General features: G+C 34.9%; 1 protein-coding gene across 4 annotated transcripts in view; it reads right to left on the bottom strand.

Annotated features, from left to right (window-relative positions):
• Positions 1–18,358, bottom strand: part of TRIM24 (tripartite motif containing 24) — a 102,728-nt gene that overhangs the window by 23,485 nt on the left and 60,885 nt on the right. For all 4 annotated transcript variants that reach the window (XM_044778022.2, XM_044778120.2, XM_044778078.2 and 1 more), the window contains exons 4-8: positions 17,584–17,716; positions 11,664–11,780; positions 8,458–8,572; positions 5,377–5,523; positions 2,051–2,168 (exon numbers count right to left, since the gene is read on the bottom strand). In XM_044778022.2, the coding sequence (XP_044633957.2) occupies positions 2,051–2,168; positions 5,377–5,523; positions 8,458–8,572; positions 11,664–11,780; positions 17,584–17,716 (630 nt within the window). The remainder of the gene's footprint in view (positions 1–2,050; positions 2,169–5,376; positions 5,524–8,457; positions 8,573–11,663; positions 11,781–17,583; positions 17,717–18,358) is intronic.

The raw sequence follows: 18,358 nt of genomic DNA, 5'->3' as shown, positions 1-18,358 counted from the left end.
TTTGAAAATCTCTTTACAGGTCTGAGTTAATAGCTGAACTCTTATCTGTTTCTGCATTATCTGTCACAATATATTGTTTAGGTTTAAATATATGAAGAAAATCCAGCCACACAAGGATATGTAGTTGGAAAAGAGAGTCCTTTGTGGTCCCCTACAGGGGCCTCTGACTATACTTTGAGAACTGCTGTCACACATCAAAACAAAGCAAGCAAACCTGACACTGGTTCTAAAAGCAATCCCATGGAGTATTTCTGATTCTTTAGCATTAACAACTCGTAATTTCTCAAGTTCCTTACACCTTCACAGTGTATACTCTGTCAGTTCTCTGATGGAGAATACTTTGACTGGCTTACAAGTACACTTTTAGGGTTTAAGGGTATTTCTAACAGGTCTGATCCAAGCATAAGGCAAAGCTTGATTTCTTCAACAGTACAGACTCGATTAAATGTTTTGGATTTACTAACCAATATGCATCCTAAAAAAATATGGTTATTATTCGTTAAATACTTTCTGTGACAATAGGTCTATGTATATTCTTATTAAAGTCATTTTTACAGATAAAGGGAGCTAAGGTTCAGAGAGATTGAGCAACTTACCCAAAGTTACCAAAACATTAACCAAATATCCACCTGGATCAATATTTTTCCCTTGCAATAAGATGTTTCTTCTATGTTTCTCAGAAGCCAGGATAAACAAATTTGAGAAACTTGTCTCCTTCTTTATATGGATGAGATTTGTGTATGCCTGTTTCTTCCCTTCCTGGTGTGTTCTGAGAAACTGGCCCTCTTTCTAGCTATTTCTTCCTTTCCTACCTGGAATCTAGTCTAGGGAATGAGAGAGCAACCATCTTTGATGATTTTGAAATAAAGTCAATGAGCTGAAAAACTGTCATCAAAGGGAGTATTGGTGGTTGATTAAGAATGTTTAGGGAATAACTAACAATAATGTACAACTGTAATTTCACAAGGTTGTTAACTATCATAATCTTAATAATAATAATAATAATAAAAAAGAATGTTTAGGGAATTCTTAAATTTGTTTCTATAGTTTCTCTATGAGAAATTAAGAGAGGCCGGCCCGGTGGCGCAGCAGTTAAGTGCGCACATTCTGCTTCTCAGCAGCACAGGGTTCGCTGGTTCGGATGCTGTGTGCGGGCATGGCACCGCTTGGCAAAAGCCATACTGTGGTGGGCGTCCCACATAGAAAGAAGAGGAAGATGGGCATGGATGTTAGCTCAGGGCCAGTCTTCCTCAGCAAAAAGAGGAGGATTGGCAGTAGCTAGCTCAGGGTTAATCTTCCTCAAGAAAAAAAAAAAGAAATTAAGAAAGAAGGCAAAAAGTGAAAACTAATTCCACTAGAAAATAATGTAACAAAAAAGCTGAAGCAATAACTTTCTGCTGAACTGCCTGCAAGGATATTTGAGCTCCTGTTACCAAAATGTTAGTCTCCCTTTGTGATAAATCACTGGGCTCTAATATTTAAAATTTGGGCACTTTTCTGTACGCGTGTTACACTTCAATTAAAAAGTTAAAATACATATATAATTACTACATAAAAGGCAAAAGGAACAAACGAGAAGTCTTCCCTAACAACATAAAGCAAATGAACCATTAAGCACCTGATGACTGGGTCTACAGAGTAAGTAAGACAATAACAGTATGAGAAATACTATTTAACAGAAACATTCTAAATATCAAAAATCCTGTTTTAATACAGTCAAGAGTTTTACCAACCCATTCTGACAAATCTACAGTTAACAGTATAATCAAGATTCTCTGCGAAAAAGAACTCCTAATTCCCGAAGTCTAGACACTGTGTCAGTCAATATAAAGGATGTTTCATAGCATCCACATACTTACATGTGTTTTACATTCATGTGTGTGTCACATAAACACACACATTAGGTAAATAGTAGCAAAAATTCCTTGTCTTTAAAACAAGATAATGAAAACACTTTAGGGGTGGAAAGGAATACATTTTCAATAACATGTTACAATTGATAAGAGTTCCAGGAACAAATGGCACTTTAAGAAAATTACATAATGCCTACCTAAATTGATAATATTTTGAGCCCAGAAACTGGGATCACAGTGAAACTGGATGGTATTGTTGGTCACTGGAGAAGCATCACACCTTGCTCGAAGGAGGTGTCGTAACCGGTACGTAATCTAAAAGAAAGGAGAGAGACAACTAAACATCAGTATCTTTATCAAGCAAATAATTTATTAAGCTCCCAGTAAATAAACAAAAAAATGGTCTCTGGTATGTATACCAACACAAAATAAATAATCATATATGTTATAAACTGTGGACATACAACACATTTTTATTTCCAAAACATGTTAAAAGTTCTGAGGTATAACTCAGCTATACTGTTGAATACAAAATTAAAAATTATCTGAAAGTGATACGTTAAAGTCAGTTTTTTAATAAAACTTTACAGAAACACCAACTAAACATCTGTAAATAAAAAATTTTTAACACATTTTGCTCTTTATTTTACTTACTCTTTTAAAGAAGAATTCAGAATTTAGATTAAGGGGCTAATGAGTTACAGAAAATACAAATTAACCTCTCTAAGGAAATCTAAGTACAACTCACAACAGTTCTCCTTGCTCCTATGCTTTGAATCTCATGTCATCACTCATACCACCCACCCTGCTTCACAATGCAGCCCTCAGTGAACACTTGGTAATTCTCCTTCAGTTCTTCAAGAGTTTAGCTCCTGGCTCACTATTACCATCTCCAGCATTATTCTTATCGTAATTCTTGATGATTTTAATATCCAACTAGATGATCCTTCTTCCCAGCTTACTTCCTCTAGTGCTCAGACACCAATAATCCTACAAACCCTGAAGGTCCTATAAGCCTTTGCTCTTAAAATTTTTCCCTGTCCTGGGCCCAGCCCATGGCCAAGTGGTTAGGTTAGTGCGCTCAGCTTCAGCAGCCCAGGGTTTCGTTTTTGCTGGTTCAGACGATGGGCGCAGATATGGCACCACTCATCAGGCCATGCTGAGGCAGCGTCCCACATACCACAACTAGAAGGACCCACAACTAAAATATACAAGTACATACTGGGGGGATTTGGGGAGAGAAAAAAAAACAAAGAAAAAAACACAGAGGATTGCGAACAGTTGTTAGCGCAGGTGCCAATCTTTAAAAAAAAAAAAAATTTTCCCTGTCCTTTGACTTCACCTTACCATTACTCTTACTCTCAATCCCTCAAATCCCTCCTTATCCAGCAAAAAGATGAACTAAGAATTGCAAGCTTGAAATTTCAGGCCCACGAGGCATTTTAAAAAAATGTTTTAAGCATATAAAAGCCATCATTTAAAGGATAACCTGTGTAAACAGGGCTATATTCACAAAGCATACGAACTCTGAAGAAGAGTTATATAATATAGCAATTTTCAAATTTTCTGAGGTTGGAAATCCCTTCTAAATATTTAAAAATAATCACAAGCCTCAGCTTTGCATCATTACAGGCAAATTATTTTATTAACTACATCTGCTACTAGCGATGCATCAACCCACTTTGGTTCCACAGGCTTCTAAAAATTAGAAAAGCACAATTTAGTCAACCAGGAATCTGGTAATATTGGTTACTTAAGATTTGCTGTACCTATTTTCTCCTATGCATAATCTAGAGAACAATCTCCCTCACTCCTATTTCAAGAGATCATTGTACAGATTAAGTAATCCTATCTTCTGTTTTTACTGTTTTCTCCATATTATAATCACAAACAAAAATCACAATAAAATTAGAGAAACAAATTTTTTAACTGATAAGGAGACTGTGCGATTAATATGCTTTCTTACACACATACAAGTAAAAATATTCCTAATGAGTCTAGTTGAAAAAAGACAATTCTCTCACTTTCTCCTTTTATCCCTTCTCTGTTTGACTTTCAGGAAACTGTAAGTAACAGAAGGCATGTACTATATAGAAGCTGTTTTTCACAAGACCAGTGAAACAGTTTACAAAAATAAAGAAAAAGAAAAAAAGACCCAAAACTGAGAAACTACCTCATTGATAATTATGGAAAAAAAAATCCTAAGAGTTGAATACAATTCATGATTAGGAATAGTTTTTGAAACAGTTACATATCAGTTTTCTGATAAGTCACTCAATATTTGAACCTATTTCTAGAAAGTTTATCCAGAAGTGCACTTCCTTATTTTAAAACAGTCACAGGAAATTTCTGCCACTTGATTCCAAAAATGGAGTAGGTGAATAGAAAACTGATTTGGATGTCATAATTTGATTTCAAAGTATCAGTCTCTGTAGAATCTTAAATAAAATGAAAGTAAAGCAGGAATTTTTAAGAATGTTTATATGGTTTGACTTCCAGTGGCTAAATGTCTCCTAGACCCTTGCTCCTAAAGGCATGGTCTACAGACCAGCAGCATTAGATCACCTGGGAGCTTGTTTACAGAATCTGGCTCTACTCCAGATCTACTCAACTAGACTCCTCAGATGATTAGTATGCAGTGACCATATTTTCAGTAGCAAGGCTCCAGACTACTATCAAAATAGTTTATCAAATCACAGAGCCACTTTTCTATAGCAAATGCGGTTAAAATATCCAGCACCATATACTGCTCAGAGTAAACAATGCAGAGCTGACAACAGGAACACAGTCTGCAGGCTCAGGTGTCTGAGTTAGAGTTCTGCCTTTACCTCTGACTGTGTGACCTGAGGCATGTTACTTAATTCTGTGCCTTGGTTTCATCACCCATACAACCGGGGTGCATAGGTATATCTATCTCATAAAAATGATGTAAAAGTTTAAGTGAAACATTACATGGAAAATGCTTAGAATTAGTGCCTGGCACACTACAGATCATGAGGAAATGTTTACTATTATCATTATTATTACTGTGAAGTTCAATTGCCACTAATCAGAGAAAGCTTGGAAAAGAAAAAAATAGGAGCGACAATGGTAGATTTAAACTGAAGTTATTAGAGGGCCGGCCCCATGGCCAAGTGGTTAAGTTCACTCACTCTGCCTTCGGCCGCCCAGGGTATCGCCTGTTCGGATCCTGGGCATGGACATGGCACTGCTTATCAGGCCACATTGAGGCGGTGCCCCACATGCCACAATTATGAGGACCCACAACTAAAAACATACAACTATGTTCTGGGGGGATTGGGGGAGAAAAAGCAGGGGGAAAAAAAAGGACTGGCAACAGTTGTTAGCTCAGGTGCCAATCTTAGAAAAAATAAAATAAACTGAAGTTATTAGACCTAAATCATGGCAGTTAAAAATAATATTTTTAAAACCAAACACTTCTGAATTTTAAGTATTTCAATAACTCCACCATTTCTCTATGTATTTTGATGGTATGTTAAATGCCATACTTGGTCTATCTTACCAGTCGCTTGCTATAAAGCAATGCTGTACTGCTGCCACTGGAAACTGCCCATTTAGAAAAATGCATGACATGTTCTAACTGTTTAGAAAGTCCAGCCACTTCCTGTTGTTGTTGCATAAGTTTCATGCGATGGTCCTTTGCAAGGCTCTGAGAAGAAGAGAATAATTTCAAAATTAGTTCTGCATATAACATATATACTTAATGGTTATTTTCAGATTACCAAATCAGAATAACTACCACTGCTAAGAACTCAAGTGACAGAAACTGAAAATACTGAGTGGTTTTTTTCCCCTTAGTGAAAAGGATCACTCTCACTACAGGAAAAAACTGCTCCAAACACTGCAGCTGCTGCTGCTGCCACCACCACCCCTGCTGCCCACCTCCCCTAGGCCCTTCGTCTGGTTTTACATATTCTGGGATTTAGGTCTCTGTTCATGCATCTTCCAATATTCAAAAGGGGGCAAAAAAAAGGGGATTAACTATAATACTGCAAATGGCTGTTAAATTCCATACTCACAAATAAAATAGATGTACCATCCGGCAATCTAGTAAAGTTACTAGATCACATGATTTATTCAATCACATGATTTCCCCTTTTAGGCATTCTAGTCCTGATTGCAACAGGTTTGTGCCCAGTCATGCCATGTGGTAGACAACACTATGCTTGCTTTGTGGTAAAAAAGGCATCATATTATTTTTCTCTATTGAGAATTACCATAGTAGCCAATTGATACAGTGACTAATGGTACCAATGCATTCTCAGAAAAGCTACCTAAAAACAGAATATAGAACTTCTCTAAGCAAAGTACACATGCAAGAACACAGGTTAATCAAAAGTGGAGAGCACTAAACTTGGGTTATTTTAAAGGTCTCTAGCCAAAAATCTCCTTTACCTGGCAGTGAAAGGGGAAAAGAATAGGGCTTTCTATTGGTTCTGAAAAAAAGTTTGAAAGTAAAATTGCTAGGGCTGGCCCTGTGGCCTAGTGGTTAAGTTCGGTGCACTCTGCTTTGGTGGCTCCAGTTCGGTTCCCAGGTGGAAACCTACACCACTTGTCAGTGGGCATGCTGTGGCAGCAACGCACATACAAAATAGAGGAAGACTGGCACAGATGTTAGCTCAGGACAAATCTTCCTCAGCAATGGAAAAAAAAAAGTAAAATTGCTACACTCCAATAAGGACTTATATTCTCAATTTAAAAATGAACCTAGAGCCTGGCCCTAGTTAGTTTCAAATCTAGAAAATACACATGTGCTAAATTGAATGAAGGAAAAAACACAGTGACTGTCAATGGTTTGTCATGTCTAATTTAAGTTCAGAGATAACTTACTTACTTAGATTGTTTCTGACCTCTCTAAAAACTAAATGTTTCTTTGGAGACATTCTAAAAGAATAGAAACTCTGTTGACTTTTGGGGACATTGCAAATTGAGAATCAGAAGCCCTACATTCTTGATCTTCTATGGTAACAACTATTTGGGCCAATTTCTCTTGAATCTTATATAAACCTGGCTATATTTTATTTGCCTTAAAGGAGGATTTTGTGAACCAGCAAAAGGGGTATGAGGACTAGAGGCATATTTAAAAAGTGCTGTAAAAATATGTCAATAAAATTGATTAAATCTAATACTGATGACCAGATTCATGTCTAGAGATTTGGAGATCTGGATATCTTTTGTTCCTTATCTTCCTTTTTTTAAAAAAACACAAGTGATTCTGACTTACAGTGAAGTTTGGAAAAAGCCACAGCAATGCATGCACTACCAATCTCTGAGAAAGCAAATCTAAGAGATGTCTCATTTTAAACAGAGCTTTGAAAGCTTTTTAAATTGTTTAAATGCTTGAAAATATAGTTACTGTAGGGGGCTGGCCCCATGGCTGAGTGGTTAAAGTTCCACGCACTCCACTTCGGTGGCCCGAATTCACAGGTTTGGATCCCAGGTGCAGACCTACTCCACTCATTAGCCATGCTGTGGAGGTATCCCACATACAAAGCAGAGGAAGGCTGGCACAGTGTTAGCTCAGGGCTAATCTTCCTCAAGCAAAAAAAAAAAAAAAAAAAAAAAGAGGAGGACTAGCAATGGCCGTTAGCTCAGGGCAAATCTTCCTCACAAAAAAACATATATAAAGTTACTGTAAATGGGATCTGATTCCTCCTAGCCAGAATACTTCTTTACTAAGTATTTATTTACAAAAGAACAGAATTATTTTAGTCTCTGTTTCCTGAATGGTTGATAAACCATGGGAATGACCATGCTTTCCCAGGAAGGACAGAACTTTCTGACAAAGACTTAATTTTGTCAACTATAAAATAAAGAGGTTCAACTAAATTATTCCTAGGAGTCTTTTTTTTAATCTTCAAACATCAAAATTTTTTATTCTCTTCTCCTTCTAAATTGCTTCTTTACTGTGAATTCTTTCTGCACCAATATATTAATTCAACACTAATATATCATGCAATTAATATGTTAATATATAATGTAAAAGTTGTAGCCTCATATTAATTGAAGTCAAACACTGTCTTGGGATCTTGACCTGCATGAGCATAAAAAAGCTGATTAAGATAGTAATGTTTTTTATACCTGCAGTGAGAAACTACTATGCTAAGTGCCTTGAGCATCTCTCCCTAACTACTGCGTTCATAGTTACGACTATAAAATGTTGAGGGCAAGAGGCACATACTTTCACCTAATTTCTCATAAGACTAAACGTATATATTTGAGAACTAAATATAGCTAACTTAGTGTATCTTTCCAAAAAATTTTGCTCAATTGCCCTCCTTTAGTGACAAAGACGTCACTTCAATGAATCTCTAAAATGATTCATCTCTTCAACATTTACAGAGCTCCTCCTTCAAGCAAGGCATTATGCTTTGCACTGTGAAGTAAACAATAAGGATTAAGACATTCCTAGTGTATTATAAACCCATAAACTGTCAGCTACAATGTAGAACCTGAGAAAGAAAGAATGCAAATGAAGCAGAAATATTATTGAATCATAAATGGAAACAATTACATGAAAAAGGCGATTTCAAATTCACAAACACACGAGAAAATACTATGTTCAATCACTACAGTAACTTACCTCAAGCTGATGTAGGAGAGCTTTTCCTTTTTTATTTATTTCTACCATCAACGTAAATATAGCAACTTTAATATCCTGCTCCACCTGCTTTTGATTTTGATTTACTTCAATTATCCTGGAAATTAAATAAAAGGGGGAAAATCTAAACTGTAAAGCAGAAGATTTTTTTTACAATATTTAAAATTGATTTTTTAATGTTAAAATTAGACCAATATATTTTCAACTCTTAAAAGCTCATCTATTTCTAAGGGTCCTTCAGTTTAAATTGACTTTCTTGAAGATGAGACAGCAGAAATGAAATTCTTCTGAAAGACATAGTCACTTATTTCAATCTTAAAATCAAAATGTAAAAAATTGCAAGAGAATGAACATATTTCAAGAAAATATGGTTTAGAAAGATTATAATGACACCCAAGAACATCAATACTCGGCCTAAAAGGATGGACAAAAAAATGACTTATAAACAAGATAAAGAAAACCATGACTCTGAATGAGTTTTATTGTATTCACTGCAACTAAGAAGTAGAAAAATGTAAATTTGGCACTCTTATCTTAGTCATCTGAATTGCTACAGTATTTATTATACCTGAATAGAAGCAAAAAAAAAATCAACAATAGTAGTCTGCTACTTTTAACAACACATTTGTCTTGAAATAAGCAGTCAACGACTTTATGCTTCAACAACAACTATATACCTTTTTTCCTTTGATTAGAGAAAATAGGAATGCTGTTTTCATGGAGATTAAGATGAACAGAAAGAAAACAGATAGCTTCACACCACAGTATCTTATGGAAGCAGAAGAGAATAACGGGGCATCCACCAAACATTATGAGATAAGTAAAAAGCTTCATTTCTTCTGTCTGCTTCTCTCAGTTACCCTCCAAAACTTAAGACCAAAAGGGCAGAGATTTTATTCTCTGCTGGAAATTCTTCAAAATAAGTATTTGACATTAATATTGGCTACAGGATCAAGTAAATCAGATAGGTCTGAGAAGCAAACAACTTCAAAAGAACTAATCCTCATGGTGGTAGAACAGGATGAAAGAGAGACAAGCAGTGCCATGTTTGCATGTGCATAAAAATGAAGTAACAGAAAAGTAAGTTAGTCCAGTGAACACAATCCATCTATAATCAGGTAGGCTACAAAAGTGTGAGCAATTAGCACCTCATCCGAAGATTCTTTAACTCTTACCTCAATTCAAAAGCCAAAACCCTTCACCACAACAATGCATTACTTTGCAAAAACAGCATAAACCATGAATACAAGGTAAAAAAAACCAATTTGCAGAATTCACACTTATATGATTTTAAGATTTACTATAAAAAGCTATACTCATGAAGAAAGTAGGGTATTGGCAAAAAAGAAAAACACAATGGAACAGAATAGAGAGTCCAGAAATAACCCCACTCATATATGGTCAACTGATTTTCTACAAAGGTGTGAAGGCAATTCAATAACAACAGGATGGTCTTTTCAAGAAATGGTGTTGGAACAAATGTACATGCATACAGAAATAAAACTAAGAACTTCACCCCATAGTTCATACAATATATATAAGTGAAAGAGTGAGAAAAAAGTCAAAAGCACCAATTTCACCAAAAGTAGATCTTTTACATAAAATTAATTATTTTACAATTGCTACCACTTGCCACAAGATGGTAGAAATGCCTATAATTATTTCTCCTCATCATTCCATAAATATTCATTACAAATTTTCAATTACTCAGATACAAAAACTTTTAAACCCATCAAGTACTCTATTTGGCAAAATACCGTATTGTGATTAGAATTTGGTAAAGGAAATAGTATTTGGTTAACTATAGTTTATGCAAGAGAAAGGTAAAATGAAATGAGAGCTGATAGTAATAATAAAAACTAAAAGACACAGCATAGAACTGTTATTACCACAATGTATAATAATGAATAGATATAATAATAAGACTGGGGCATCAAGAAAAGATTAAATTATGTTTAAGGATCTTCTAAGGAAAGCCAGGTAAACCAGGGAATTCTTTGAAATAAAATCCTGAATGCTCCAGCCTAGCCATGTTCCAAAATGGTAAGAATAACAGATTATGATGCTTGATTTTAAAGAAGATAAACCACAAAAGGCTGACACAGTTTTCCCTAGGACCAACATTCAAACGTCCTGTAAGGCCTCTCTTATTCAGGCTCTTTCTAATAAGCATTTCTTGATCTATCTAGGCAGTGACATGTTACTCTTGTATGCAAAACAACAAAAAGAAAGGGGACATGGGATTTCATAGGCATTGTAAAGTGGTAAAATGTCAGTGTGTGCCCCAAATGAGATGACAAAAAAGGGGCTAGGAGACTGACCTGGTGGCATAGTGGTTAAGTTCAGTGAGCTCTGCTTTGGTGGCCTGGGTTTGTGGGTTTTGATCTTGGGTGTGGACCTACACCACTCATCAAGTCATGCTGTGGTGGTGACTCACATACAAAGTAGAGGAAAGATTGGCACAGATGTTAGCAAAGGGCCAATCTTCCTCACCAAAAACAGAAGTGGGGGAGAGGTTGCACAAACTCCCTCTTCCCCATGGAGGTTAGTGGTTTGTTCTCCCAGTCACTGAATCAGGAGACATGAGCCTTTGGACAGTTAATGATTTCCTCCTTTGGAGGGCAAAAGGTATAACAGGTAATATGTAGAAACTGTTTAAGTACTGTATCTGACAAGGAATAAAAGGTATGTGAAACAGTTTAACAATCCCTGTCTCCTGGTGTCCTAAGACTTCATTGCAGTCAAAACATGACAGCCCAGAGGAGGCATCTTAAAGTTTAGCAATCCTTAAAATAGCAATTATGCATATAATCAAGTGTCAAAATACTTCACAATACTGGCAAAAATGGTTGATTTTGTTTTTAAATCCTGGCATTTTGTTAAAATTGGAAAACATCAGATAATTATAAATTGTCATTACCTGCCAGATGAATGAGCCATTACTAAACGTAGGTTATTACCATAATAGTTTTGAAATTTCATGGCTGAAAAGAAAACTTTCCAACTCAAAGTTCCCAGAAACCCAAAGTTTCTGGAAAAGTCTTATCAACTATGCATTATTAGAGCCATCTGACAGCTTACTTAGACCTACTTTACCATGAGTTGAATAAAATGTCTGTTCTAAAAATGAATATACTTTACACATTATATAAAGATGATTAATTATAATACTATAAATGTAAACTTACCTGTTTTGGATCTGATTTCCTGTGAATTTTATGTATTTCGTTTTTTCCATCAGTTTGGTGATTAGTGTGTCTATGATCACTTTCTGATTCTGAAAAGCTTCTTCTATAAATTGATATCTGAAGAAATAAGTAAATAATTATTTCACACAAATATATCTGTCTAAAATCAGGAAAAGTCCCAAAGCAAAGAAGTAACTAATAGAAAACTATTTAAGATAACAAGAGTATTAATAATCTTTAAAATACCAAATAAATCCCTAGAAGGCAGGGTTTCCCTTCCTCTCAAAATTACGCCTTAAGAAAGACAAAGTCATTACAGATATTACTCATGAACACTCTTTAAATTATTTTGAAAATTTGGGAAAGACACACATCTATCATTCATAGTTTTAGAGGCTTACAGGGTCACTTGGCAGACCTGGCAAAAAGTAATCATAGATATTTAAGCATATTTATTAACTGTTTTGCAAGTTAATAATTATGAAAGCTTGACGCTGTAAATAAACATTTTGAAGATCACTTTTTTGTTTTTTTGAAGAAGATTAGCCCTGAGCTAACTACTGCCAATCCTCCTCTTTTTGCTGAGGAAGACTGGCCCTGAGCTAACATCCACGCCCCATCTTCCTCTACTTTCTACGTGGGACGCCTACCACAGCATGGCATTTGCCAAGTGGTGCCATGTCCGCGACCAGGATCGGAACCAGCGAACCCCTGGCCACTGAGAAGTGGAATGTGCGAACTTAACCGCTGTGCCACGCGGCTGGCCCCTGAAGATCACTTTTAAACAATACGTAATTGTGCTATAGAAGCCACAAATATAAGCCTTTAAGATAAATTGGGACAGGGGGGTGGGGAGGCTAAACTCCTGATGGTATCCCTTGCATGTGATAAAGCTTCAAGCAACAATATCATAAAACACAGCACTTTAAAGTAATTTAACTTGGAAGTGAAGATGACAATCTCTGACAAACTACACAAGATGACTCGAGTAGCTCTAGAGAAACAGACAATGATGTAGAAGATACCCATGAAGAGTTTCATTAACAGTTTTTCATAAAAAGCACAAAATACAGTGTTTTACATAACATGATTTAAAAGTCTAAGTGTAATTAAATCAATGAGTACTATAAACAGAAATGTAATGCCAGAGTTAAAAAAAAAAGAGGGACATACAGTTGATAATATTTCTATTGGATTTTGTCTGTACATAACCATATTTATAAACAATGACATTTTAAATTCTTTCTTAGGTGACAAGTTTTTTATCTTAGTAAACTTTTTTTTCATTACTACACTGTTTGGGACCTTATTACAATGTAATGTTAAATGAAATTGTCATCTTTGTCTTGTTCCTAAACTCAATGTAAAAACTTTCAACATTCCATTATGATGTTTTTTCTAGTTCTTTTCATAGATAATCTTTATCAGGTTTAGCAAATTTCCTTATATTCCTAGTTTGCTAAAACTTTCTATCATGGATTTATTTTTTTAATTGAATGTTTCTTCTGCCTCTATTGAGATAGTCATATAATTTTTACCTTTATTTCTTTAATATGATGAATTACATGAATGATGTTCACATGTTAAATGAACTCTTTAGTGCTAAAATAAATGCCAAATTGGTTGTGATTATATTGTCCACAAATCACAATACTACTGGATTTGGTTTCCTAATTTATTTCTTAGAATTTTTATATTCATTTCATGGGTAAGACTAGCCTGTAATTTTCTATTTTTATTCTTTATAAAACAAGTTCGAGAGAATTCATTCTTTTATCATTCTTTGGACAAGACTGTATTAAAAAGGCATTATTTTTATCTTGCCTATGTTGTAGATTCATCAGCATAAGTCATCTGGGTCTGTAGTTTTCTTTGTGGGAAAGTTATAAAATTTTAGATTTACATTAAAGGACTGTTCTGATTTTCTATTTTATCTTGTGCTAGTTTTGGTAAGGTATATTTTCTAAGAATTATCCCTTTTCACTTAAAAATTTTCAAATCTAGGGGCTGGCCCATGGCCGAGTGGTTAAGTCGAGCTCTGCTGCAGGCGGCCCAGTGTTTCGTTGGTTCGAATCCTGGGCGCGGTCATGGCACTGCTCATCAAACCACACTGAGGCAGCGTCCCACATACCACAACTAGAAGGACCCACAATGAAGAATATACAACTATGTACTGGGCGGCTTTGGGGAGAAAAGGGAAAAAATAAAATCTTTAAAAAAAACAAAAGTTTCAAATCTATCGACAGATATCTTTTTAATATTCTTAACTGCCTTTAGAAAAGGAGGTGATGCCCCCTTTTCGCTCCTGACATTGGTTATTTGAGCCTGCTCTCTCCTTAATCATTCATAAAGGGATTTGTTAGTTTTACTTGTCTTTTGAAAGATCCAATTTTTGGCTTTGACTATTTCATTAATTTCTGCACTTGTCTTTATTGTCCTCTTTCCCACTTACTTTGGGTTTAATTTGCTGGGTTTTTTTTCAAGTTGAGATAAACGTTTAGCACATTTACCTTTAATCCTCACTATCTAATATATGTACTTAATGATACATATTTCCCTCAAATCATGGTTTTAGCAGTATAATTCAAGGATAGTATTTTCACTATCATTTAGATAAAAATATTTTCTAATATCTATTGGGATTTCTCCTTTCATGCTTTATTTACTTTTAATTGTTTATTATGAAATAATGGCAAAGTTAAATTTGCAATAGTATAGAGATCTCACATATACGTTTACACAGTTTTTCAAATATTGCATCATAGCACTTTAATGCCTTAGCAATTACTATGCATTTCCTAAAAACAAGGATATTCTATTATGTAACCATAGTATAATTATTAAATACAGGAAGGAAAATTGACATTGAGATAATACTTTCATCTAATCTACAGACCATATTCCAATTATGCCATTTGTCTCAATAATGTCCTCTGTATCACTTTTCCCCTTCTAGTCCAGGACACAGTCCAGAATCATGCATCATTGCATTTAGTTTTCATATGAATTGCATTTCTTCATTTTCAAATATATGGAGATTGTCTCATCTATTGTTTTCTAAACTAACTACATTGAGTTTACAGAAGACTTTATACGATTTCAATCCTTTCAAATTTAAGACTGACGGCATATAGTCAATTCAACTTTTTCTTTTTATGTTTGAAAAGACTGTATATTATTGGGTGCACTCTTCCTTAACATCCATGAGGTCATTTGCTAAGTGTGTTATTTGAATCTTACTGAAATATGCTGATTTTTGGTCTGCTTGTTTTGTCAATTATTGAGAAGCATGTTAAAATTTCCCACTCTGTGGGTTTGTCTATTTATTCTAAGTTCTGTCATTTTTCTTTACATACTTCAAAGTTAGGGGGCATATAAATTTAGAACTGTTCTATCTTTTAGATGTAGAGAACCTTTTATCACTATAAAGTTTCCCTCTCTGTATCTGTCTGCTATACCAGCCTGTCTTTGGTTCGTGTTTGTATGGCCTATCTTTTCCCATCATTCTTTTTATATACTCAGGTTTTAGATGTTTCTTTTAAAAAGCAAATACCAGGTTTTCTGTTTTATTTCCTATCCAGACTGAAATCTTTTAATTTGGAACATTTTATCCATTTACATTTATTATAATTACAAATATATTTTTAGATCTACTAACTTATCAAGTCTTTATTAAATCCCATCTGTTCTTTGTTCCTTTTTCCTTTTTGGGCCAGTGTTTAGACTGATTAATTATTCTACTTTCTCCCCTCTGTTATCCTGATACTCATAGATACTTTCACTTTTCTTTTAGAGACTCCTCTAGACATTACAAAATGCAGATCTTAACTTATCATCTAATATTAATTTGTACTTTTTCCCTCAGCCTAAACTATGTATGAGCCTTAGAATACAAACTTCACACCTTCCTAACATTTATGCTCTGTGATATACAATACACACACATAACACACACCAACAAGACATTTTTGTTTCATAAGTCAACATTTAGATTTACTCATACTTATCATTTTAATTGCTCTTTTTCGGTCATGCATCACCTATTATTTTTCGTCCGCTGTCTAAAGTGTACTTTAGTGAGGGTTTACTGGGGATATATTCTCCCACTTCATTTTGTCTGAAAACATCTTTCATTATCCTTCCTTTTTGAAGAATATGTTCACTAGGTATAGGATTTTAGTTTTGTAATTCTTTTCTTTCTGTACTTTAAAAATATCACTTTCTTTTTAAATAATCCTGCTTGAGGTTTATGGGGTTTCTTAAACATGGGCTAGATGTAGTTCTAAGCTATTACATTCTGTCTTCAATTCTTGCTTCCTTCCCATCCTCTCCCACTTCTCTGCTTGGACCCCAATTACAACCTGTGTTATATCTTCTCTATCCCTCTTCTGCTTTCCATCCTCCTGTTTGTCATGCTTCATTCTGGATATTTAAAATATTTCCTTCTAGTTCATTAATTCTCATTTCCTGTAATGTCAAATCTGCTGTGAAACCTTCTAATGAGTTAATTTCAGTTACTGTAATTTTCATTTCTGAACTTTCCATCTCATTCTTTTTTAAAGTTTTTAGTTCTCCACCCAAATTTTCCACTTTGTCTCTTATCATCTTCCACATAATAAGATGCAGCCCTGAGAGTCTTTTTATATTGTTTATTTTATCTGCTAGTTTTTTTTTCACATTGTCTTATCTCCTAGCATACTTGGTTACTTCTAATTGCGTTCTAGACCATTTTGAAAAACTCATTATTGAATAAATTTGAGGCCTAGGATGATGTTTTCTTTCTCTGTGGAAGATTTAGATTTGGCTCTATCAGGTATCTTGGGGCACCAGCACTATGATTTCAATTTAATCTAACTTTGGGTACCAAGAAGATGTGATGCTGAGCTTTAGTTCTTGTGAGGAACTATTTACTAGCTAGTGCATCTTTACTATAATAGTGTAGACTTTCAGGATCCCAACTTATAGCAAGGAGAAACCTTCAACCCCTGTGATCCCTTAACTCCAATTCCTGTATTGCCAGCCTTGTGAGCCTATTAAAGGTACTCCTCAATCTCTAGGCAAATGCCTCAAGGGGGAAAAAACCCCTACCATTCTCTGTCCCCACTGCAATCCAATCATGGTCCAATAATTCTTTACTACTAAGCACTAAAATTTATCAATAATTTCTGCAGTTTGTCCAGCTCTTCTAGTTATCATCCCTGGGATGGGTGGTCCAAATTACCTAATCTGTCATTATATAGAGCCTAGACCATTTTAAGCAATTATTATATTTGTATCGGTTAACCAGAATTTTACTGTTTAAATTAGTGGTTGCTAACTGAAATGCCTGTGGAAGTAAGATTTAAACGTAAGCTTTAGTAGAAACTATGATGAATTGGAAAAGGCATGCCTCATTCTAAAGAGCACTAAAGTCAAGTCCAGCCAAATGCTGACATGAAGGTATATGGGGCCCAGGGCTACAACAGCTGCCATTTTCTCAAAAAGACCAAAAGATCTAGATTTTTTTTTTTTAATGTAAAATTTCCCCATTAAACAACACTAGCAACTAATTCCACATATATTAAAACAGCGTATAGGCCAGTGGTTCTAAACTCAGAGTGATTTTACTCCCCAGCACATTTGGCAATGTCTGGAGACAGTTTTGCTTGTCACAACCAGGAGGATGCCACTGGAATCTAGTGAATAGAGGTCAAAGATGCAGCTAAATACCATACAATGCACCAGACAGTGCCTCACACCAAAGAATTATCTGGCGAAAAATGTCAATAGTGCCAAAGTTGATAAATCCTGGAAGGTGCCAACATACTGCTAGCCAAACAAAACATTATTTGCCAACTGCCTTTGGCTAGGGTGCCAGTAAACCTCTAGTCTTCATAAAGCTGTATTATGAATCTATGTAAATAATGAAAGATGCTGATACCTATGCTCTTTATGTTCTAATAACTGGCAGTCTCGACATGTCAGTTTGTCACATGTTTCACAGTAAAGCTTCAGCTGCTCCTTCTTATGAAAAGGACAAAACACTGGTCGCTGACTAGTCACACCAACTGCCTCTGTAGAAACAATGGAAGGCAAGAAGAAGAAATTTAACAGTTGGTTAGTAAATAATTATTAGATTGTCCATTTAAATTCAAACCCATTGAAGGTCTTAAGAAAATAGCCCAGAGAAGTGAGTGTGAACCAAGTGATGTGTTCTATTCTAAATATGGGAGATTTTTAAAAATAAAATTCAGAAAATCTAATAAAAATGTATAAAAGAGGTGGTGAAAAAATTTTTTACTCACTTTTGCAAAAATCCTAACAGAGGATATCCATTAACACAGAAATAATCATAAAATTTTGACTATTATACTGTAGTCATCCATGTAACTTCTCAACAGTTATCCAGAGTGGGGACAAAACTGGGCAATGCTTATGTTATAATGTTAAATAGAAAAATCAGAATACAAATAAATACAATGATTGATTAAACAGTAAACACCAGTTATCTCGCTAATAATTAACCATAAAAATCCAAACATTTCAGGAATAATCCCACCTCCAGATATAACCACTATTAATAACCTGGTATATACTCCTCTGGTTGTTTTTCTATGTATATAAGTATATATACTAGTAGGTAATTTGTTTTATAAAATTAAAAAAATGGCACTACACATACTGTCTTGTAAGATTTTTTTTCCCACTTAACTCTA

This window comes from Equus asinus, chromosome 1 (genome assembly GCF_041296235.1).
Source record: "Equus asinus isolate D_3611 breed Donkey chromosome 1, EquAss-T2T_v2, whole genome shotgun sequence".
Lineage (NCBI taxonomy): Eukaryota > Metazoa > Chordata > Mammalia > Perissodactyla > Equidae > Equus > Equus asinus.
Note: the sequence above shows the minus strand (reverse complement) of the source record. Positions and strands in the feature narration are given on the sequence as shown.